Below are 24902 nucleotides of genomic sequence, written 5' to 3' on the forward strand. Positions count from 1 at the left end.
CCACACCACACCAGGGCTGGCATGGACACCACACCACACCACACCACACAAGGGCCGGCATGGACACCACACCACACCACACCAGGGCTGGCATGGACACCACACCACACCACACCAGGGCCGGCATGGACTCCGCACCACACCACACCAGGGCTGGCATGGACACCACACCAGGAACGGCATGGACTCCACACCACACCACACTACACAAGGGCCGGCATGGACTCCACACCACACTACACAAGGGCCGGCATGGACACCACACAGCACCACAGCAGGGTCGGCACTGAATCCACACCACACCACACCAGGGCCGGCACTGATTCCAAACCACACCACACCACACCAGGGCCAGCATGGACTCCACACCACACCACACCACACCAGGGACAGCATGGACTCCGCACCACACCACACCAGGGCTGGTATGGACTCCGCACCACACCACACCACACCAGGGCCGGCATGGACACCACACCACACCAGGGCTGGTATGGACTCCGCACCACACCACACCACACCAGGGCCGGAATGGACTCCGCACCACACCAGGGACAGCATGGACTCTGCACCACACCACACCACACCAGGGCCGGCATGGACTCTGCACCACACCACACCACACCAGGGCCGGCATGGACACCATACCCCACCACACCACACCAGAGCCAGCATGGACTCCGCACCACACCACGCCAGAGCCAGCATGGACACCACACCACACCACACCAGGGCCAGCATGGACTCCGCACCACACCATACCAGGGCCGGCATGGACTCCGCACCACACCACACCAGGGCCGGCACTGATTCCAAACCACACCACACCAGGGCCGGCACTGATTCCAAACCACACCACACCACACCAGGGCTGGCATGGACTCCGCACCACACCACACCAGGGCCAGCATGGACTCAGCACCACACCACACCACACCAGGGCCGGCATGGACTCCGCACCACACCACACCACACCACACCAGGGCCAGCATGGACTCCGCACCACACCACACCAGGGCCGGCATGGACACCACACCAGGCCCGGCATGGACACCACACCACACCAGGGCCGGCATGGACACCACACCACAACAGGGCCGGCGTGGACTCCGCACCAAACCACACCACACCAGGGCCGGCATGGACTCCGCACCATACCACACCAGGGCCGGCATGGACACCACACCACACCACACCAGGGCCAGCATGGACTCCGCACCACACCACACCACACCAGGGCCGGCATGGACTCCGCACCACACCACACCAGGGCCGGCACTGATTCCAAACCACACCACACCACACCAGGGCTGGCATGGACTCAGCACCACACCACACCAGGGCCAGCATGGACTCCACACCACACCACACCACACCAGGGCCGGCATGGACTCCGCACCACACCACACCACACCACACCAGGGCCAGCATGGACTCCGCACCACACCACACCAGGGCCGGCATGGACACCACACCAGGCCCGGCATGGACACCACACCACACCAGGGCCGGCATGGACACCACACCACAACAGGGCCGGCGTGGACTCCACACCAAACCACACCACACCAGGGCCGGCATGGACTCCGCACCATACCACACCAGGGCCGGCATGGACACCACACCACACCACACCAGGGCCAGCATGGACTCCGCACCACACCACACCACACCAGGGCCGGCATGGACACCACACCACACCACACCACACCACACCAGGGCCGGCACTGACCCCACACCACACCACACCAGGACCAGTATGAACTCCGCACCACACAACACCACACCAGGGCCGGCATGGACTCCGCACCACACCACACCACACCAGGGCCGGCATGGACACCACACCACACCACACCACACCAGGGCCGGCATGGACACCACACCACACCACACCACACCAGGGCCAGCATGAACACCACATCACACCACACCAGGGCCGGCATGGACACCACACCACACCACACCAGGGCCGGCATGGACACCACACCACACCACACCACACCAGGGCCGGCACTGACCCCACACCACACCACACCAGGACCAGTATGAACTCCGCACCACACAACACCACACCAGGGCCGGCATGGACTCCGCACGACACCACACCAGGGCCGGCACTAACTCCACACCACACCACACCAGGGCCAGCATGGACACCACACCACACCACACCACACCAGGGCCAGCATGAACACCACATCACACCACACCAGGGCCGGCATGGACTCTGCACCACACCACACCAGGGCCGTCATGGACTCCGCACCACACCAGGGCCGGCACTGACTCCACACCACACCACACCAGGGCCAGCATGGACTCCGCACCACATCACACCACACCACGGCCAGCATGAACACCACATCACACCACACCACACCAGGGCCGGCATGGACTCCACACCACACCACACCACACCAGGGTCAGCATGGACTCCGCACCACACCACACCAGGGCCGTCATGGACTCCGCACCACACCACACCACACCAGGGCCGGTATGGACTCCGCACGACACCACACCAGGGCCGGCACTGACTCCACACCACACCACACCAGGGCCAGCATGGACTCCGCACCACATCACACCACACCAGGGCCAGCATGAACACCACATCACACCACACCAGGGTCAGCATGGACTCCGCACCACACCACACCAGGGCCGGTATGGACTCCGCACCACACCACACCAGGGCCGGCATGGACACCACACCACACCAGGGCCGGCATGGACTCCGCACCACACCACACCATACCAGGGCCGGCATGGACACCACACCACACCATGGCCGGCATGGACACCACACCACACCACACCAGAGCCAGCACTGACTCCACACCACACCACACCAGGGCCGGTATGGACACCACACCACACCACACCACACCAAGGCCGGCACTGACTCCACACCACACCACACCAGGGCCAGCATGAACTCCGCACCACACCACACCACACCAGGGCCAAAAAGGACTCCGCACCACACCACACCACACCAGGGCCGGTATGGACTCCGCACGACACCACACCAGGGCCGGCACTGACTCCACACCACACCACACCAGGGCCAGCATGGACACCACACCACACCAGGGCCGGCATGGACACCACACCACACCATGGCCGGCATGGACACCACACCACACCACACCAGAGCCAGCACTGACTCCACACCACACCACACCAGGGCCGGTATGGACACCACACCACACCACACCACACCAAGGCCGGCACTGACTCCACACCACACCACACCAGGGCCAGCATGAACTCCGCACCACACCACACCACACCAGGGCCAAAAAGGACTCCGCACCACACCACACCACACCAGGGCCGGTATGGACTCCGCACGACACCACACCAGGGCCGGCACTGACTCCACACCACACCACACCAGGGCCAGCATGGACACCACACCACACCAGGGCCGGCATGGACTCCGCACCAAACCACACCAGGGCCAGTATGGACTCCGCACCACACCACACCGCACCAGGTCTGGCATGGACTCCACACCACACCACACCAGAGCCAGCACTGACTCCACACCACACCACACCAGGGCCGGCACTGACTCCACACCACACCACACCAGGGCCAGCATGGACACCACACCACACCAGGGCCGGCATGGACTCCGCACCAAACCACACCAGGGCCAGTATGGACTCCGCACCACACCACACCGCACCAGGTCTGGCATGGACTCCACACCACACCACACCAGAGCCAGCACTGACTCCACACCACACCACACCAGGGCCGGCATGGACACCACACCACACCACACCAGGGCCGGCATGGACTCCGCACCACACCACACCAGGGCCGGCATGGACTCCGCACCAAACTACACCAGGGCCAGTATGGACTCCGCACCACACCACACCGCACCAGGTCTGGCATGGGCTCTGCACCACACCACACCAGGGCCGGCATGGACTCCGCACCACATCACACCATACCAGGGCCGGCATGGACTCCGCACCACACCACACCATACCAGGGCCGGCATGGACACCACACCACACCACACCATACCAGGGCCGGCATGCACACCACACCACACCAGGGCTGGCATGGACACCACACCACACCAGGGCCGGCATGGACACCACACCACACCAGGGCTGGCATGGACACCACACCACACCAGGGCCGGCATGGACACCACACCACACCAGGGCTGGCATGGACACCACATCACACCATACCAGGGCCGGCATGGACTCCGCACCACACCACACCATACCAGGGCCGGCATGCACACCACACCACACCAGGGCTGGCATGGACACCACACCACACCAGGGCCGGCATGGACACCACACCACACCAGGGCTGGCATGGACACCACATCACACCATACCAGGGCCGGCATGGACTCCGCACCACACCACACCATACCAGGGCCGGCATGCACACCACACCACACCAGGGCTGGCATGGACACCACACCACACCAGGGCCGGCATGGACACCACACCACACCAGGGCCGGCATGGACACCACATCACACCAGGGCCGGCACGGACTCCGCACCACACCACACCAGGGCCGGCATGGACTCTGCACCACACCACACCACACCAGGGCCGGCATGGACTCCGCACCACACCACACCACACCAGGGCCGGCATGGACTTCACACCACACCACACCAGGGCCGGCATGCACACCACACCAGGGCCGGCATGGACTCCGCACCGCACCACACCACACCAGGGCCGGCATGGACTCCCCACCACACCACACCACACCAGGGCCGGCATGGACACCACACCACACCACACCACACCAGGGCTGGCATGGACTTCGCACCACACCACACCAGGGCCGGCATGGACTCCGCACCGCACCACACCACACCAGGGCCGGCATGGACTCCCCACCACACCACACCACACCAGGGCCGGCATGGACACCACACCACACCACACCACACCAGGGCTGGCATGGACTTCGCACCACACCACACCAGGGCCGGCATGGACACCACACCACACCACACCACACCAGGGCCGGCATGGACACCACACCATACCACACCACACCAGGGCCAGCATGAACACCACATCACACCACACCAGGGCCGGCATGGACTCCGCACCACAGCATACCAGGGCCGGCATGGACTCCGCACCACACCACACCAGGGCCAGCACTGACTCCGCACCACACCACACCACACCAGGGCCAGCATGGACTCAGCACCACACCACACCACACCACACCAGGGCCAGCATGGACTCAGCACCACACCACACCACACCACACCAGGGCCGGCATGGACACCACACCACACCACACCACACCAGGTCCGGCATGGACACCACACCACACCGCACCACACCAGGGCCGGCATGGACTCAGCACCACACCACACCAGGGCCAGCATGGACTCAGCACCACACCACACCAGGGCCGGCATGGACACCACACCAGGCCCGGCATGGACTCCGCACCACACCACACCAGGGCCAGCATGGACTCCGCACCTCATCACACCACACCAGGGCCAGCATGGACACAGCACCAGGCCCGGCATGGACTCCGCACCACACCACACCAGGAACGGCATGGACTCCACACCACACCAGGGCCGGAATGGACTCCGCACCACACCACACCAGGGCCGGCATGGACACCGCACCACACCACACCAGGGCCGGAATGGACTCCGCACCACACCACACCACACCAGGGCCAGCATGGACACCACATCACACCACATCACACCACACCAGGGCCGGCATGGACTCCGCACCACACCACACCACACCAGGGCCGGCATGGACTGCGCAACACACAACACCACACAAGGGCCGGCATGGACACCGCACCACATCACACCACACCAGAGCCAGCATGGACTCCACACCACATCACACCAGGGCTGGCATGGACTCCACACCATGGCCAACATGGACCCCACATCACACCACACCACACCATACCAGGGCCAGCATGGACACCACATCACACCGCACCAGGGCTGGCACGGACTCGGCACCACACCACACCACACCAGGGCCAGCATGGACACCACATCACACCACATCACACCACACCAGGGCCAGCATGGACTGCGCACCACACAACACCACACCAGGGCCGGTATGGACACCACACCACACCAGGGCTGGCATGGACACCACACCATGGCCAACATGGACCCCACACCACACCACACCACACCATACCAGGGCCAGCATGGACACCACATCACACCACATCACACCACACCAGGGCCGGCATGGACTGCGCACCACACAACACCACACCAGGGCCAGCATGGATACCACACCACACCACACCAGGGCTGGCATGGACACCACACCATGGCCAACATGGACCCCACATCACACCACACCACACCATACCAGGGCCAGCATGGACACCACATCACACCGCACCAGGGCCAGCATGGACTCCGCACCACACCACACCACACCAGGGCCAGCATGGACACCACATCACACCACATCACACCACACCAGGGCCGGCATGGACACCACACCACACCAGGGCTGGCATGGACTCCACACTACACCACACCAGGGCCGGCATGGACTCCACACCACACCACACCAGGGCCGGCATGGACTCCACACCACACCACACCACACCAGGGCCGGTATGGACTCCGCAACACACAACACCACACCAGGGCTAGCATGGACACCACACCACACCAGGGCTGGCATGGACTCCACACCACACCACACCACACCACACCACACCACACCACACCACACCACACCACACCACACCAGGGCCGGCATGGACTCCACACCACACCACACCACACCAGGGCCGGCATGAACGCCGCACCACACCAGGGCCGGCATGGACACCACATCACACCAGGGCTGGCATGGACTCCACACCACACCACACCAGGGCCGGTATGGACTGCGCAACACACAACACCACACCAGGGCTAGCATGGACACCACACCACACCAGGGCTGGCATGGACTCCACACTACACCACACCACACCAGGGCCGGCATGGACTCCACACCACACCACACCAGGGCCGGCATGGACTCTGTGCCTCTCTGCTGGATAGCTGCAAACAGGCGACACTGCAGCTGGAGGCCTAATCCTCGCTACGGCCCAGACCACTCAGTCCCCCGGCCTTGCAGCATTCTATATTACCAATGTCCAACAATCACAAGAAAAGCGACTAAGACATCATTCACTGTTAGACTGCACACTGCCATCTCTGTAGCATACTGCAAAACTAGGTCCAGCTCCTTCGGTTTCCCCGCCAATGAGGAACTCGCTGAGGGGTAGACCTGCAGTACTTTAAATTCTTAATTTCTAGCAGGGTCTTAAGATCATAAAAAATGCTTTTGACAGAGAGAAAAACACTTTTAGTTGGCTGCATAAAAGCTGTGCGTACAAGCGTGCCACCATCTTACCAGAAGAGTATTCTGGATATTCAGTTCTATTGGATTCGCTTGAACCAAATCTCAGAGGCTGAGCAGTATGCTAGTACACCCACTATTAAACTGCATATTTGACTCTATTACTTAAGGAAAAATGTCTAGTGGATTGGTTTATAGAAAAGAAAAAGTATGACCTCTGTAAATTTACAATTCTGACAATTATCAAGTATGATTCTTAAAACTATTTAATTATTTACTTACCTCACCAAACATATAGAATAAAGTTCCATCTCTTAGCTTGTCCACTGCCTCGTTACTTGGAACAAAGACTGTGTAAGGTCCAGGACCATCCAGTATAAGAGGGAGATCGCAATTCTACAAGGTTAAATAATAGCATTCTTACAATCTCTTAGCAATGTTCGGTGGGGATTCAGCAGAATCATAAAATAAAAACTATGAAATACGTTTATCTTAGGACATTTTAAAGTAAGTTATGGGAGTAATCACGAAAGCAGAACATTTTGTTTAATTGCCTAGATGTACCCTAGTCTAAGAATAGATCTGACATTTAAAACCTTCCAAAATATGATTTTATATCATCGTTAGTGTATACTTTTAATATTAAAATTGAGCAATATTAATCAGTGCTAATGTTGATTTTATTGAGAATAAAAGAAAATTACAGATGTTGAAAATTAAAATCAATACAAAATGCTGGAAACTTTCAGCTGGCTATCCTGCTAAGCATTTTCAGCATTTCTGCTTTGATTTTATTGAGGTAGCATTGTCATATTGCCAACTGCACTATTTTAGGTAAATATTGATTCTTTCTCATCTAAACTAGCTTTGTCAGATAACTTCCGGTAGAGAATTCGAAAGGAATTTACAAAAAAATATAACATCACTAGAAACTGATCGAATAGTGGGACCACTAATGATAGAAAGTGGCTTTTTCCAACTGGTGCTATGGAGGTTTGGAAAATGCATATTTGCCAGGATTTAAGCAAGTCACTTGAGCCACTATTTTGCTTATGTTCCATATATTAGCTGCTGCAAAACTTGTTTTCAAGTGCCAGCTATTACAGATCTTGTCACTTTGGAGCCAAAGTGCATATTTTTCAGGAACTGTTTTCCATACAGCAGAGGCTGGAAGAGGGGTCAGAGTGATAAAATCATTTCAGCCAACAACCAAATGTAAAACACATGGGTTTAAAGATACATTTACACAACTTAAAACAAAATCGTGCTGTGCTGTTAAAAATTGGGTTGACCAGAGTAGAGCAATTTTGTGCACATGTATGAGCTTGCTCAGTACCCTATGGAAATCCTCCTCCTTTTGTGGGGGGTCTTCAAATACTCCAGTTCCTTTCAACTGATGTAAAACTCACGTAAATGACATCACTATAGCTCTACACACAAAGTTCATTTCTAATGAGATTTTCTACTTCACAGGCCTGAAAAATAACAATTCTTATTTACTCACAGAACAAAAAGCATTTACTAACCCCTTTACCCCTAAATGGTGCCATTCAAAGGGCAATCTCTCAAACCACATTCTTTGTCATCACTGGGATCTTAAACCTTCTGTGTGACCCAGCTGCAATTGCCGTTGAGGTGAAGGTCACCATTGCTCCCATATTTCTTGCCTCAGTGCCATCCCAGGCTGAGGGTTCAGATCTCTGCCACACTCACAGTTCCTTACTCACTGCTACACTATGAAGGTTGCCTAAACTCCAAGCCCACAAAGAATCCACTTTTCTCCATGCTCACATCTACTTTTTCTTCAGCTCATGGAAGCAAGTAAAGCAGGCGAAGGCAATTGTTTGCCCTGTGTGAATCCCTACAATGCAGGCATTCACCTCCTCAATTGCCAGGTCTCCCTGGCAATTTTCTGAATGTGGACCAACCAAGAATTTGTTCAGTGCACCTCTCTGTAGAAAAGAACATAAGACAGAGGAGCAGAATTAAGCAGTTTGGCCTATCGAGTCTGCTCCACCATTCAATTATGGATCATTTACTTTCCTTCTCAACTCTAGTCTCCTGCTTTTTCGACCCATCAACTTCTGCTTTAAACAAACCCAGTAATCTGGCCTCCACAGCTGCCCGAGGCAATGAATTCCACAGATTCATCATCATTTGGCAAAAGAAATTCATCCTCATCTCTATTTTACAGGGAAATCCTCCTATTCTGAAGCTGTGCCCTCTGGTCCTAGGCCCTCCCATTATTAGAAACACCCTCTCCACGTCCTTTCTATCTGGATCTTTCAATATTCGGTGGGTTTCAATGAGATCCACCCATATTCTTCTAAACTCAACCAAATACAGTGCCATCAAATGTTCATCATATGTTAACCCTTTCAATTCCTGGGATCATTCTCATAAACCTCTTCTGGACCCTCTCCAATGCAGCACATCATTTCTTAGATATGGGGATCATAATTGCTCACAATACTCCACATGTGTTGACCAATGCCTTACAAACCTCAGCATTACATCTTTGCTTTTATATTTAGTCCCCTCAAAACAAATGCTAATATTGCATTTGCCTTCCTTCTTTCCAATTCAACTTGCAAATTAACGAAAAGAAAAATTCTGCTCTCAGACTCCCAAGTCCCCTTGCACCTCTAGTTTCAGGATTTACTCCCCATCTGGAGAATAGTCTATACCTTTGTTCCTTCTACCAAAGTGCATGACCATACCCTTCCCTACACTGTATTTCATCTGCCACTTCTTTGCTCAAGGCCAACTTGCGTAGTAAAGAAAACAAATGCAATTTTAGCGTTCATTTCAAAAGGACTAGAATATAATAGCAAAGATGTAATGCTGAGGCTTTATAAGGCACTGAGTAATAACATTTGGAATACTTTGAGCAGTTTAGTGCCCCTTATATGAGAAAATGTGCGTTAACATTGGAGGTCCAGAGGAGATTTACAAGAATGATCCCAGGAATGAAAGGGTTAACACATGAGAAGCATTTGATGGCTACTACTACTACAACTACGTCGACTCAAGCCTAGGGGGCCGGCGTCGGGCACGATGACGGACTCTCCACTTCTCCCTCTCCCTCATCAGTGTGTTCAGTTCATCTACATTAGCCGCGCCGCTGTCTTCTAGGAGCGTGTTGACCATAGTCTTGGGAGGGCGCCCAGGGTTCATCCTTCCATGCTTGGGCTCCCATATGATGACTAGGCTGGCAGGTAGCTTGGGGTGGCGTAGACAGTGCCCCGCTAGTCGCGGTCATTAGATGGCTCTGGACCTGTAGTTGCTGAAGTTTAGAAGAATGAAAGGGGGATCTCATTGAAGCCTACTGAATATTGAAAGGCTTTGCGTACATGTATAGATATTTTTCTCAGAATCAGAATAATGGGAGAGTCTAGGACCAGCAGTCACAGCCTCAGAATAGAAGGACATCCCTTTAGAATGGAGAAGAGGAGGAATTTCTTTAGCTGCAGGGTAATGAATCAAGGAATTCATTGCCACAGAAAGCTATGGAGGCCAAGACATTGGGTATACCTGAAGGGGTGGTTTACATGTTCCTTATATGTAAGTGTATCAAAGAATACAGGAAGAAGGCAGAAGAATGAGGTTCAGAAGGAAAATAAATCAGCCATGATCAAATGGCGGAACAGACTGGTGAGGCCAAACGTCTTCATTCTACTCCAACATCCTATTTTCCAAAGTGATCACTGCTACGTATGTATAGAACAGGAATTTTGCACTTTCAGTAGTCTTGCTTTTCAACACCCCTTTCTTCAAAGGACTGTGGTAAAGTGACGGAAAATTTGATCATTGACTTCAATAGTTACTGAGGGCTGGCTCTATGTTGTCCAGGGCTATGAGAAGTGCTGCATGCTTTCCAGGGTCTTCCCATAAATGTTCATTTTGACAGTTGTGTAGAGGGTACAGTTTGGTACAGGCACCTTGGTTTTGGGTATGTTGACGCAAGGCTCAGCCTCTTGTATGCTTTGTTAAAAACTTTAAAACACCGTAGAGCTCAGCGCAGAAATACAATCATCTACGTACTGTAGTTTGACCATTGAACTGGAATTGATTTTGGTTCTGGTGTGGAGGTAAGATAGGTTGGGCAGTTCTCATTTGACCTGCAGATTGGCTCCTTGCATGAGGGAATTTCAGTGGATTTAAGGTGTGGTATTGTCAAGAAAAACTGAAAAAAGAACACTACCAAGAAAATGAGACAACCTTGTCTGATGTGGACTTCACTGGTTGTGGCTTTGTTGGTTCTGACCATGATCTCCAACATACAGACAAATATCTATCGCCAGCAGGATTTGAGGAAATTGCTCCAGATTCCAATTCCTACAGGCCAATGGAGTCAAAATCTTCAGTGGCAGACAAAAAGAACAAGCCTTGTAGGCTATGGTTATGCGCCTGCTGCTTCACTGGAGTATTCACGTTGTGAAGAAATCCATGCTGCAACTCCCTGCGAGTGGGTGGTTGAGAAAAGGGTGCAGGCAATGCCTTTTACTATAGCAGATCTGGAGGTCAGCAGGTGTAACAATTTTAAAGTTGCTAACAGAATGACTGATGGCCAGCTCCTTATATTAACAGCAGTCCTAAAGCAGGTTCCCCATACCTTTTTCACTGTCATTGACTGGAAGGGAACACTCACACAGATGACGGGAGAACAGCAATGGCTAAAGTTACTTTGAGCAATTTGGAAGGTGCAGAATAGATACATCCCAAAGAAGCTGTAGTATTCCAAAGGCAGGATGACACAACCATGGCTGACATGGGAAATCAAAGACAACATAAAAGTAAAAGACTGGGCATATAATTGAGCAAAAATTAGTGGGAAGTTACATCATTGGGAAGCTTTTAGAAACCAATAGAATGTAACTAAAATGCCCTAAGGAGAGAAAAGATAAAATATGAAGGTAAGCTAGCCGATAACATCAGAGTATACCAAAAGATTTTTTCAGATAAATAAAGAGTAAACAAGAGGTGAGAGTAGATATTGGACTGCTGGAAAATTATGCTGGAGAGGTAGTAATTGGGGACAACGAAATGGCAGATGAACTGAATAAATATTTTGCATTAGTCTTCACAGTGGAAGACACTAGAAGTATGCCGGAGGTTTGAGTGCATCGGGGGCAGCAGGGAATGCAGTTGCAATTACTAGGGAGAAAATGCTTGGGGAACTGAAATTTCTAAAGGTGGATAAGTCATCTGGACCAGATGGACTACACCCCAAGGTTCCGAAAGAGGTAGCTGAAGATATGTGGAGAACAAGAATCACTAGATTCTGGAATAGTTCCAGAAGACTGGAAAATTGCAAATTTCACTCCACTCCTCAAGAAGGGAGAGAGGCAGAAGAAAGAAAATTATAGACCAGTTAGCCTGACCACAGTGTCTGGGAAGATGTTGGAGTTGATTGTTAAGTATGAGGTTTTGGGGTACTTACAGACACATAATAAAAAAGGCCAAAGTCAGCATTGTTTTCTTAATGGAAAATCTTGCCTGACGAACCTATTGAAATTATTTGAGGAAATAACAAGCATTATAGATAAAGGGGAATTGGTGGATGTTGTGTAGTTGGATTTTCAGAAGGCCTTTGACAAGGTGACAGACATAGGCAGTTCGACAAGCTAAGAACCCATGATAGTACAGGGAAAAAAACTAGCATGAATAGAGGATTGGCTGACTGGCAAGAGGCAAAGAATGGGAATAAAAGGCACCATTTCTGGTTGGCTGCCGGTGACTAGTGGTGTTCCACATGGGTCGGTGTTAGGACCACTTCTTTTTATGTTTTGTCAATGATCTAGATAATGGAGTTGTTGGCTTTGTGGCCAAGTTTGCAGATATTATGAAGATAGGCGGTGGGGCAGGTACTGGTGAGGAAGCAGGGAGGCTGCAGAAAGACTGAAGACAGATTAGGAGAATGGGCAAGGAAGTGACAGACGGAATGCAGTGTCGGGAAGTGTATGGTCATGCTCTTTGGTAGAAGCAATAAAACCACAGACTATTTTCTACATGGAGAATCACAGATGCAAAGGAACTTGGGATTCCTTGAGCAGGATTCCTTAAAGGTTAACTTGCAGGTTAAGTTGGTGGTGAAGAAGCCAAATGCAATGCTGGCATTTATTTTGAGAGGACTGGATTATAAAAAGAAGGATGTAATGCTTTTCAGGCATAAATGAGGCCCAATTTGGAGTACTGTGAGCAGTTTTAGGCCCCTTATCTAAGAAAGAATGTGTTCACATTTGAGATGGTTCAGAGGAGGTATACAAGAATGATTCTGGGAATGAAAGGGTTATCATACGTGGAATGTTTGATGGCTCTGGGCCTGTACTCACTGAAATTTAGAAGATTGAGGGTGGATCTCATTGAATCCTATTGAATGGCCAAGATAAGTATGTAAGTAGAGCAGATGTTTCCTATTTTGAGGGAGTCTAGGTCCAGAGGGCACAGCCTCAGAATCCAGGGATGTCCATTTGGAATGGAGAGGAGGAGGAAATTCTTTAGCTGGAGAGAGGTGAATCTGTGGAATTTGTGCCATGGGCAGCTGTGGAGGCCAGGCCACTGGGTGTATTTAAGGTGGAGGCTGATAGGTTCTTGATTAATCAGGGCGTGAAAGATTATGGAGTGAAGGCAGGAGCATGGGAAGGGAAGATGGGTCAGTCATGATTAAATTGACTCAATAGGCCTAATGCCCTCAATCTGCTCATGTCTTATAGTTTTAAGGTCCAAATATTCCTAGAATTAACATAGTCACACAGAAAAACTGTGGTGAGCAGACATGAAGTCAAGATTTACAACTTTACTGTTATAGCTAGGTACTGAAGTATGCCATTAAATGAAACAGGAACCGACAGTACAATAAAATTCAACACAAAAGCAAGGCGTACTAGTCAATGTACTTGAGTGCACTTGAACAAAAACTCACACAGTGTAAAATTTTAGAAGGTAAAGTACTTTTTAGATTACCTCAAGAATAGTTTCAAATCTACTAAACAGTTGTCCATTGGCAAGGATATCAGCAACAGTTTTCTGTTTTGAAAATAAATGCAAAGGAAAATGAAAGATTCACTTACAATTGTTATACTGTACACCAAATTAGAGCACTCAAAGAAAAAAAATTGGATAAAAAAAATTAACATCTAAAGTAAATGATGGTGGGGGGGGTTGTTTTGGAAATCATATATATTAAAAAAATTGATGCTTGAAATAATAAATTACCCACTGGCCTATAAAAGTTACCTTTTAAAAAAGGTTCAAGCAATTTAGTTTCTGAACTGTGAGGGTCGAATTCCTTCTTTGATATATTAAGGGTGGGTTTGATACACTTAATATAAAATGAAAATAAAACTCAAACAAAATCTTTGAACTTACCTGTCTAGAAAAATAACGAGTACTTCTGCCAGCTAATACTGACAAAAGAATTCATGTTATTACTTCTTAATATTTTACACTAATGTCAAGACCTTAATAACCCAAATGGAATTTAATCATTTTTTGATATGCTGTTCTATATTTTTGTTATGACAATATGAATTTTTCCCCTCAAGATCACCTACCTCTTCTTAATGGATCCTAGTCTTTTGTGCATTGATGGTTCACAATAGTATTACTGTGGGTTCATATTGAACTAGGTGTCTAGACACTAATGTTAACCAACTAGCTTGCAGGCTGAATCACCTTAGGTATATTGGAAGAGCAAGTAGGAAGTGTCTGACAAGGTGTGATACGCACTCCTTCCCCACATTGACATGTATAATAGATGGTAGGAGTTAGAGATAGACAATCTTGGCAGCACAAATGAATAAGATTTATTCTGTAATACTGCTTACATGCTTTACAAGGACTTCTATCCTTGCCTGGACTCATTCTGGACTATTGCCCCGCTAAACCATTTAATCTGTATCCAACTATTGACTACTCATGTTCCCCTAGACAGCTGTGTACCTCATCTCATTCTATTCGTAACTTCCTGCTGCTGTGCAGACCTTTATTGTGATTGAGTATCACGTGCTCCATTCTGAATCTGTGGATGTGGGCACGTCCTGGTTTAATAGCAACTCCAAGAAATTAACTTTTAATAAGCCTAATTCTAGTTTGCAGCCACATAATAATGCAATATATAACAATGGCATACTTATTTGTGAATTTTTAAAGATTGTACTTGGAAAAATTAAGTAATCAGCATTGCATACAAAATTATTCTAATACCTCACATCTGCAAAACTGAATTTATAATGTAGTTACCATCCCCAGAGGAGAAAAGGCCTTCAGCCACAAATTTGTAAATTAATTCGTAAACAATGAAAGAACTTATATTCCTGGCACCAAGCTGGAGGCGTATGGACAATTATTCAGAACTACAGATGAAAAATCTCCCAGATGATCACAAATTGGCCACAATTCATGTGGGTAATAGGCAATCTCCCTCTGGACACAAGTTGAGAAATAAGTGTCATGTTTGTGTGCTAACCACACAGCAAAATATATAAAAAGCAACAAGTACATGAAAATGAGCTGGTTTATGTAAAGCAATGTGATTATTTGAATTTACATCTACCTGTGCATCTCCAAGATTCTCAGAAATTCTGGGTAGAAACTGGTCAATGACGTGAATGACACCATTTGATGCGACTTTGTCTCCTCTCAGTACGTTGTAGGTTTTGTTTTGAAATAGAAGCTGAAAGTACTTACACAAAGAAATAAAAAGGAAACATTTGTGAACACCATTTTTTTTCTAATTATACATCTTGTCAAGGCCAGCAAATATTATTGACCAGTTACCTTTGAGGTGCTGGTGAGTCACCTCCTTGAACTCCTGTGGTCCTTGTGAAGAAGGCTGATGATATATTACCATATGTGCTACTTAAAGGGGAACCAGCTACTTGAAAGGGTTATGTTCTCATGGAAGTGCTCCACTTACCCTTCTGCACGTTTGGAAGCTGCTGTTAGCATAAGGTATACAAGTAATTGCAGTTCATTTTGCTGGAGTGAATTAATGTTTAGGGTGGCAAACAGGTTGCCAATTTGGCAGCCTACCTTCATCTGAGCAACACACATCAAAGTTGCTGGTGAACGCAGCAGGCCAGGCAGCATCTCTAGCAAGAGGTACAGTCGACGTTTCAGGCCAAGACCCTTCGTCAGGACTAACTGAAGGAAGAGTTAGTAAGAGATTTGAAAGTTGGAGGGGGAGGGGGAGATCCAAAATGATAGGAGAAGACAGGAGGGGGAGGGATGGAGCCAAGAGCTGGACAGGTGATTGGCAAAAGGGGATACGAGAGGATCATGGGACAGGAGGTCCGGGAAGAAAGACGGGGAGGGGGGAACCCAGAGGATGGGCAAGGGGTATAGTGAAAGGGACAGAGGGAGAAAAAGGAGAGAGAGAGAAAGAATGTGTGTATAAAAATAAATAACGGATGGGGTACAAGGGGGAGGTGGGGCATTAGCGGAAGTTAGAGAAGTCAATGTTCATGCCATCAGGTTGGAGGCTACCCAGGCGGAATATAAGGTGTTGTTCCTCCAACCTGAGTGTGGCTTCATCTTTACAGTAGAGGAGGCCGTGGATAGACATGTCAGAATGGGAATGGGATGTGGAATTAAAATGTGTGGCCACTGGGAGATCCTGCTTTCTCTGGCAGACAGAGCGTAGGTATTCAGCAAAGCGGTCTCCCAGTCTGTGTTGGGTCTCGCCAATACATAGGAGACCACATTGGGAGCACTGGACACAGTATATCACCCCAGCCGACTCACAGTTGAAGTGTCGCCTCATCTGGAAGGACTGTCTGGGGCCCTGAATGGTGATGAGGGAGGAGGTGTAAGGGCATGTGTAGCACTTGTTCCGCTTACAAGGATAAGTGCCAGGAGGGAGATCAGTGGGGAGGGATGGGGGGACGAAGGACAAGGGAGTCGCATAGGGAGCGATCCCTACGGAAAGCAGAGGGGGGGAGGGAAAGATGTGCTTAGTGTTGGGATCCTGTTGGAGGCGGCGGAAGTTACGGAGAATAATATGTTGGACCCGGAGGCTGGTGGGGTGGTAGGTGAGGACCAGGGGAACCCTATTCCTAGTGGGGTGGCGGGAGGATGGAGTGAGAGCAGATGTACGTGAAATGGGGGAGATGCGTTTAAGAGCAGAGTTGATAATGGAGGAAGGGAAGCCCCTTTCTTTTAAAAAGGAGGACGCCTCCTTCGTCCTGGAATGAAAAGCCTCATTCTGAGAGCAGATGCGGCGGAGACAGAGAAATTGCGAGAAGGGGATGGCATTTTTGCAAGAGACAGGGTGAGAAGAGGAATAGTCCAGATAGCTGTGAGAGTCAGTAGGCTTATAGTAGACATCAGTGGATAAGCTGTTTCCAGAGACAGAGACAGAAAGATCTAGAAAGGGGCACAGCGACAACTCGCGGCTACCTCCTCTTATTTACCGCTCAATCGTGACCCCACTAAGGAGCACCAGGCCATTGTTTCCCACACCATCACCGACTTTATCCACTCAGGGGATCTCCCATCCACTGCTACCAACCTTATAGTTCCCACACCCCGCACTTCCCGTTTCTACCTCCTACCCAAGATCCGCAAACCTGCCTGTCCTGGCCGACCTATTGTCTCAGCTTGCTCCTGCCCCACCGAACTCGTTTCCGCATACCTCGACACGATTTTATCCCCCCTTGTTCAATCCCTTCCTACCTACGTTCATGACACTTCTCACGCTCTTAAACATTTCGATGATTTTAAGTTCCCTGGCCCCCACCGCTTTATTTTCACCAGGATGTCCAGTCATCAGGAAGGTCTCAAAGCTCTCTGCTTCTTTTTGGATTCCAGACCTAATCAGTTCCCCTCTACCACCACTCTGCTCCGTCTAGCGGAATTAGTCCTTGCTCTTAATAATTTCTCCTTTGGCTCCTCCCACCTCCTCCAAACTAAAGGTGTAGCTATGGGCACCCATATGGGTCCTAGCTATGCCAGCCTTTTTGTTGGGTTTGTGGAACAATCTATGTTCCGTGCCTATTCTGGTATCTGTCCCCCACTTTTCCTTCGCTACATCGATGACTGCATTGGCGCTGCTTCCTGCACGCACGCTGAGCTCGTTGACTTCATTAACTTTGCCTCCAACTTTCACCCTGCCCTCAAGTTTACATGGTCCATTTCCGACACCTCCCTCCCCTTTCTAGATCTTTCTGTCTCTATCTCTGGAGACAGCTTATCCACTGATGTCTACTATAAGCCTATTGACTCTCACAGCTATCTGGACTATTCCTCTTCTCACCCTGTCTCTTGCAAAAATGCCATCCCCTTCTCGCAATTCCTCCGTCTCCACCGCATCTGCTCTCAGGATGAGGCTTTTCATTCCAGGACGTGGGAAATGTCCTCCTTTTTTAAAGAAAGGGGCTTCCCTTCCTCCACCATCAACTCTGCTCTCAAACGCATCTCCCCCATTTCACGCACATCTGCTCTCACTCCATCCTCCCGCCACCCCACTAGCAATAGGGTTCCCCTGGTCCTCACCTACCACCCCACCAGCCTCCGGGTCCAACATATTATTCTCCGTAACTTCCGCCACCTCCAACGGGATCCCACCACTAAGCACATCTTTCCTTCCCCCCCTCTCTCTGCATTCCGCAGGGATTGCTCCCTACGTGACTCCCTTGTCCATTCATCCCCCCATCCCTCCCCACTGATCTCCCTCCTGGAACTTATCCCTGTAAGCGGAACAAGTGCTACACATGCCCTTACACTTCCTCCCTTCCCACCATTCAGGGCCCCAAACAGTCCTTCCAGGTGAGGCGACACTTCACCTGTGAGTCGGCTGGGGTGATATACTGCGTCCGCTGCTCCCGATGTGGCCTTCTATATACTGGCAAGACCCAACGCAGGCTTGGAGACCGCTTTGCTGAACACCTATGCTCCGTCCGCCAGGGAAAGCAGGATCTCCCAGTGGCCACACATTTTAATTCCACATCCCATTCCCATTCTGACATGTCTATCCACGGCCTCCTCTACTGTAAAGATGAAGCCACACTCAGGTCGGAGGAACAACACCTTATATTCCGTCTGGGTAGCCTCCAACCTGATGGCATGAACATTGACTTCTCTAACTTCTGCTAATGCCCCACCTCCCCCTCGTAATCCATCCATTATTTATTTATATACACACATTTTTTTTCTCTCTCTCTCCTTTTTCTCCCTCTGTCCCTCTGACTATACCCCTTGCCCATCCTCTGAGTTCCCCCTCCCCCTTTTCCTTCTCCCTGGACCTCCTGTCCCATGATCCTCTCATATCCCCTTTGCCAATCACCTGTCCAGCTCTTGGCTCCATCCCTCCCCCTCCTGTCTTCTCCTATCATTTTTGGATCTCCCCCTCCCCCTCCCACTTTCAAATCTCTTATTAGCTCTTCCTTCAGTTAGTCCTGACAAAGGGTCTCGGCTCAAAACATCGACTGTACCTCTTCCTAGAGATGCTGCCTGGCCTGCTGCGTTCACCAGCAACTTTGATGTGTGTTGCTTGAATTTCCAGCATCTGCAGAATTCCTGTTGTTTACCTTCATCTGATACTTTTTTTACTCTTTCTTTTAATATAACTTTTTTCAGGATAAATTTGTACATCAGTTCCCATCAGGGTTTAATATCACCATTCTTCGGGGAATAACAGACCATTAGACCAGTCAATGATACTGTAAACAATGGCTGACAGGAGTAAGAGTCAAATCTACTGTCTCCTCCCTCATAGTGTCAAGCGTCATTCTAGCCTAAAACTCCCTTTTTTCTTACTTGATAAGAAATAAGTATCAAGTTATCCACCAATAAAAAGTATATCATTTTTAAAACACATGTAACTAATCTTGTGATAAACTACATATAAATATTCTACCTTTTCTGCCTGGAGTACTTCAACTGTATCACCAGCCAATGTTTCAAAGGTCGTAGTGTTCACTAGGTCCTTGAGCAGCAGAACGCCAGGGACAATATGTTGTTTGCATGAAAACTTGTCTCCCTCTTCCATCTTTATTTGAATACAATAATTAGAAAACAAAAATATAGGAAAGGACAATATCAAGTTTGAATCCTGGTAACATTAGCATATAATATTGTAAATGTTCAGATTTTTGGGCTTTGCTCCATTAAAATTAGCTTTTAGAATGCAGTTTTCAGCCAATTTAAAGACGCACTTGTGTTTCTTAGTCAAGGAGAGTCAAAATGATTTTAGGATGCAAGAAAGCTAATGGTAGCGGCTAATTTTCTCATCTGGTCAAGGTACTGAAATCGCTCTTGGTTTTGTCTTTCAAAGTAAATATATGTCAGCATACACTACCATAAGATCCATTTTCTTGCGGGCATTCACAGTAAGACACAGAAACACAGTAGAATCAAACAACTGCACACCACAAAGATGGACAAAACAACCTATGTGCAAAAGATAGCAAATTAAGCAAATGTAAAAACCACCAAAAAATAAATAAATAAGCAATAAATATTGAAAACTTGAGTGGAAGAGTCCTTGAAAGTGAGTCCATAGGTTGTGGAATCATTTCAGTGTTAGGGTGAGCTCAAGACCCTGATGGTTGAGGGGTAATAACTATTCCTGAACCTGGTTGTGTGAGTCTTGAGGCTTCTGTACCTTCTTCCTGATGGTTGAGGGGTAATAACTGTTCCTGAACCTGGTGGTGTGGGACTTGAGGCTCCTGTACCTCCTTCCTGATGATTAAGGGGGTAATAACTGTTCCTGAACCTGGTGGTGTGGGACTTGAGGCTCCTGTACCTCCTTCCTGATGGTTGACGGGTAATAACTGTTCCTGAACCTGGTGGTGTGGGTCCCGAGGCTCCTGTACCTCCTTCCTGATGGTTGAGGGGTAATAACTGTTCCTGAACCTGGTGGTGTAGGTTCTGAGGCTCTTGTACCTCCTTCCTGATGGTTGAGGGGTAATAACTGTTCCTGAACCTGGTGGTGTGAGTCCTGAGGCTCCTGTACCTCCCTCCGGATGGTTGAGGGGTAATAACTGTTCCTGAACCTGGTTGTGTGAGTCTTGAGGCTTCTGTACCTCCTTCCTGATGATTAAGGGGGTAATAACTGTTCCTGAACCTGGTGGTGTGGGTCCTGAGGCTCCTGTACCTCCTTCCTGATGGTCGAGGGGTAATAACTGTTCCTGAACCTGGTGGTGTAGGTTCTGAGGCTCTTGTACCTCCTTCCTGATGGTTGAGGGGTAATAACTGTTCCTGAACCTGGTTGTGTGAGTCTTGAGGCTTCTGTACCTCCTTCCTGATGGTTGAGGGGTAATAACTGTTCCTGAACCTGGTGGTGTGGGACTTGAGGCTCCTGTACCTCCTTCCTGATGATTAAGGGGGTAATAACTGTTCCTGAACCTGGTGGTGTGGGTCCTGAGGCTCCTGTACCTCCTTCCTGATGGTTGAGGGGTAATAACTGTTTCTGAACCTGGTGGTGTGGGTCCCGAGGCTCCTGTACCTCCTTCCTGATGGTTCAGTGGTAATAACTGTTTCTGAACCCGGTGGTGTGGGACCTGAGGCTCCTGTACCTCCTTCCTGATGGCAGCAGAGAGAACACATGGCCAGGACGGTGGCACTTCTTGATGATGGATGCTGCTCTTCAGTGGCAGTGTCCCTTGTAAATGTGCTCAGTGGTAGGGAGAGCTTTACCTGTGATGGACTGGGCCATATTTACTATCTTCGTAGGCTTTTCTGTTCAAGGGCATTGCAGATTTCAGGGTAAATTACATAAAGGATTAAAAGTTCATTAACCTTGTGCAACAATTGGTGCACTGAGTGAACAAATTATGTTAGTTTTGTAGAATATTGCAGAAATAAAGTCACGCTACAGGAGCTATGAAAAGATTCAAAAACTCATCTGTGCATGGTACCTACGTACATGTGCTATGTGGAATGGGCATGGAAATCATTCATAACAGCGTGCTTGATTGAAGCTTGCATTGGGCCCTTTTTTCCCAGTTTAGACATAGAAACATAGAAAACCTACAGCACAATACGGTGCCAAACATGTGCTTACTTTAGAAATTACCTCGGGTTACCCATAGCCCTTTATTTTTCTGAGCTCCATGTACCTATCCAGGAGTCTCTTAAAAGACACTATTGTATCCGCTTCCACTACCGTCGCCAGCAGCACATTCCACGCACTCGCCACTCTCTGCGTAAAAAACTTACCCCTGACCTCTCCGCTGTACCTACTTCCAAGCATCTTAAAACTGTGTCCTCTTGTGTTAGCCATTTCAGCCCTGGGGAAAAGCCTCTGACTATCCACACGATCAATGCCTCTCATCATCTTGTACACCTCTATCAGGTCACCTCTCATCCTCCGTCACCCCAAGGAGAAAAGGCCAAGTTCACTCAACCTATTCTCATAAGGCATGCTCCCCAATCCAGGCAACATCCTTGTAAATCTCCTCTGCACCCTTTCAATGGTTTCCACATCCTATCACAAGCTAGTCAGAGAGATCAGGACTTTCCTCATGCTCCGTTGCTGAAGCCAAGTCATCGCACCCACTGCACACAGTGGAGCATTGCACTGCACTGCAGCTCCATCAGGGAAGGCCAGGGTTGTGGCCCAAAACATCAACTGTTTACTCCCCACCATAGATCCTGCCCGACTTACAGAGTTCCTCCAGCATTTTGAGTGTGTTGCTCAACGTTTCCAGAATCTCGTGTTCATTAACACTACCTGAAAGGTCTTTTCAGAGACCCACTTTACCCGAACAATGACACTCATGTGGCTTTGGTAATAATGTTAAAATGCAATGGTAAGAGTGCTGTGTGTTACTCAGACCTCTCGCTTCAAGTACAGTGGTGTTCATCATTATCAAAACCAACAGTGAGTCAATATTGCATTGATTGCTGTAGCCTGCGGCATCTCACTTCTGCTCTGGAGACCATCCTGACACACAGTCTGCACAACATTTCTCTCAGCATCTCCACCCATCCCATCAATATTGATCAACGTGGGGGCCCCACTCTGTGCACATCTGAAAATTTAATGCTGTCATTTGTCTGTAAGGCACCAGAAGAACTTCCAGGAGTGAGGAGTCTTAGAGATGAGGTATCCTTTAAGCATGGAGCCCTGGTGTTAATTAACGAAGGACTGAGTACACATATGCACTGGATTTGAATTCTAGGAAGTGATTACTGTACAATAACAAGGTAAGTGATGTAATGTGTGCTGCCAAATACACACTAATAGTGTGAAAGAAAAATGAATCCCAATGGCACCAGCATGTTTCCTGCTAACACAGAATTACAGAGCTTATTTAAATGCAGAGCAATTTCTAGCCTGGAAACTTTGCATTGAAGTAAAATTAAAATAATAAAATTAGAAATGAAGGCTGAATGGATGGTGATATGGATTTTACATTTGTTTCAGCTGAATAGTATGAGTTGAAGTAATAAACTAGAATTAGTTAGTGATTGCACAGCCTACAATAGTTTGTTACAGCATTGTACAAATCATCCTGCTTTGGGAACCCGGGAATTAGAAGTACATCAGTCAAGAATGTTTCAATATTTACTTACAATGGAGCTCTTGGCTATTCATGTGAAATTAACTTAATAATGAACAGTATAAAAATTCTTTGAAACACCATCCAATGGAATGTAGATTTTGGAATAAACATTCCAGTGTCTGCCCTATGAAAATATTTTTGCATGCTTAAGTACTAATAAATGAAAATTACTAGGAATAGTTGAAGAACTGAGTGCTGAATCAAAAGATTGATGTGTTCCTGATACATGCCCAGGATTATTCGATTTCCTTGACTCGATCCATTTGAGAGCACTTTGAAGCTGGAAAACAGCAAAGCTGATTACCATCAAAAGCAGAAAGATTTCAGGATTTATTTCTTCTTCACCGGCTTGTCTCACCTCTCACATCCATATTTGAAATGTACCTAGAAATGAACCTATTGTATCAAAATAGGTGAATGCCCTCTTGAATTGAGATGAAAACAGGTGTCAAACGTGAAGAAGTGTCTGCTATCTCTCAAACTAAGCGGCTAAAATAATCAAGATGTTTGGTATTGAATTCCAAACTGCATAGGGTTACCCAGTCATACAGAGGTTGTCAACTTTGCTTTGCAGATACTGGGTACAGCACACTGAGGAAATACAGATCCACTGACTTCAAAAAAAGTGGATGTGTGAATACAAGAAGTTACCAAGACTGAGATTGTTCGGAAGTAGAATTCCAAGGATTATACATAAACAGGAACAAAATAAAAATCACCAGAATGTGTTTTTCAATTAGTAAAAGGCATTGTTTCAACCAGAAAGTGACATTGTGTGTGCTTGGTTAAATAACAGATGACTGGATCCAATGGATAACCCACTACAAAAGGTGCACACGAGATTTTGTTATGAAGTAAAAGCTTAAAGGGGAAAATCTAACCAGAGTTTCTCAAAACTTCGGTTATGACGGGTAGATAGTGGAAGATTATTTGTACAGGAGAAATACACAGAGGCCGAAACTCCAGATAACCACCAAAGGTCAGTTCCTCCCACACCCCCGCCCCC

General features: G+C 48.9%; 1 protein-coding gene across 2 annotated transcripts in view; it reads right to left on the reverse strand.

Annotated features, from left to right (window-relative positions):
* stab1 (stabilin 1) overlaps window positions 1–24902 on the reverse strand; it is a 341714-nt gene that overhangs the window by 241377 nt on the left and 75435 nt on the right. For both annotated transcript variants that reach the window (XM_072280942.1, XM_072280940.1), the window contains exons 12-15: window positions 20245–20376; window positions 15943–16071; window positions 14352–14414; window positions 7668–7781 (exon numbers count right to left, since the gene is read on the reverse strand). In XM_072280942.1, coding sequence (XP_072137043.1) covers window positions 7668–7781; window positions 14352–14414; window positions 15943–16071; window positions 20245–20376 — 438 coding nt within the window. The remainder of the gene's footprint in view (window positions 1–7667; window positions 7782–14351; window positions 14415–15942; window positions 16072–20244; window positions 20377–24902) is intronic.

Source organism: Mobula birostris, chromosome 16 (genome assembly GCF_030028105.1).
Source record: "Mobula birostris isolate sMobBir1 chromosome 16, sMobBir1.hap1, whole genome shotgun sequence".
NCBI lineage: Eukaryota > Metazoa > Chordata > Chondrichthyes > Myliobatiformes > Myliobatidae > Mobula > Mobula birostris.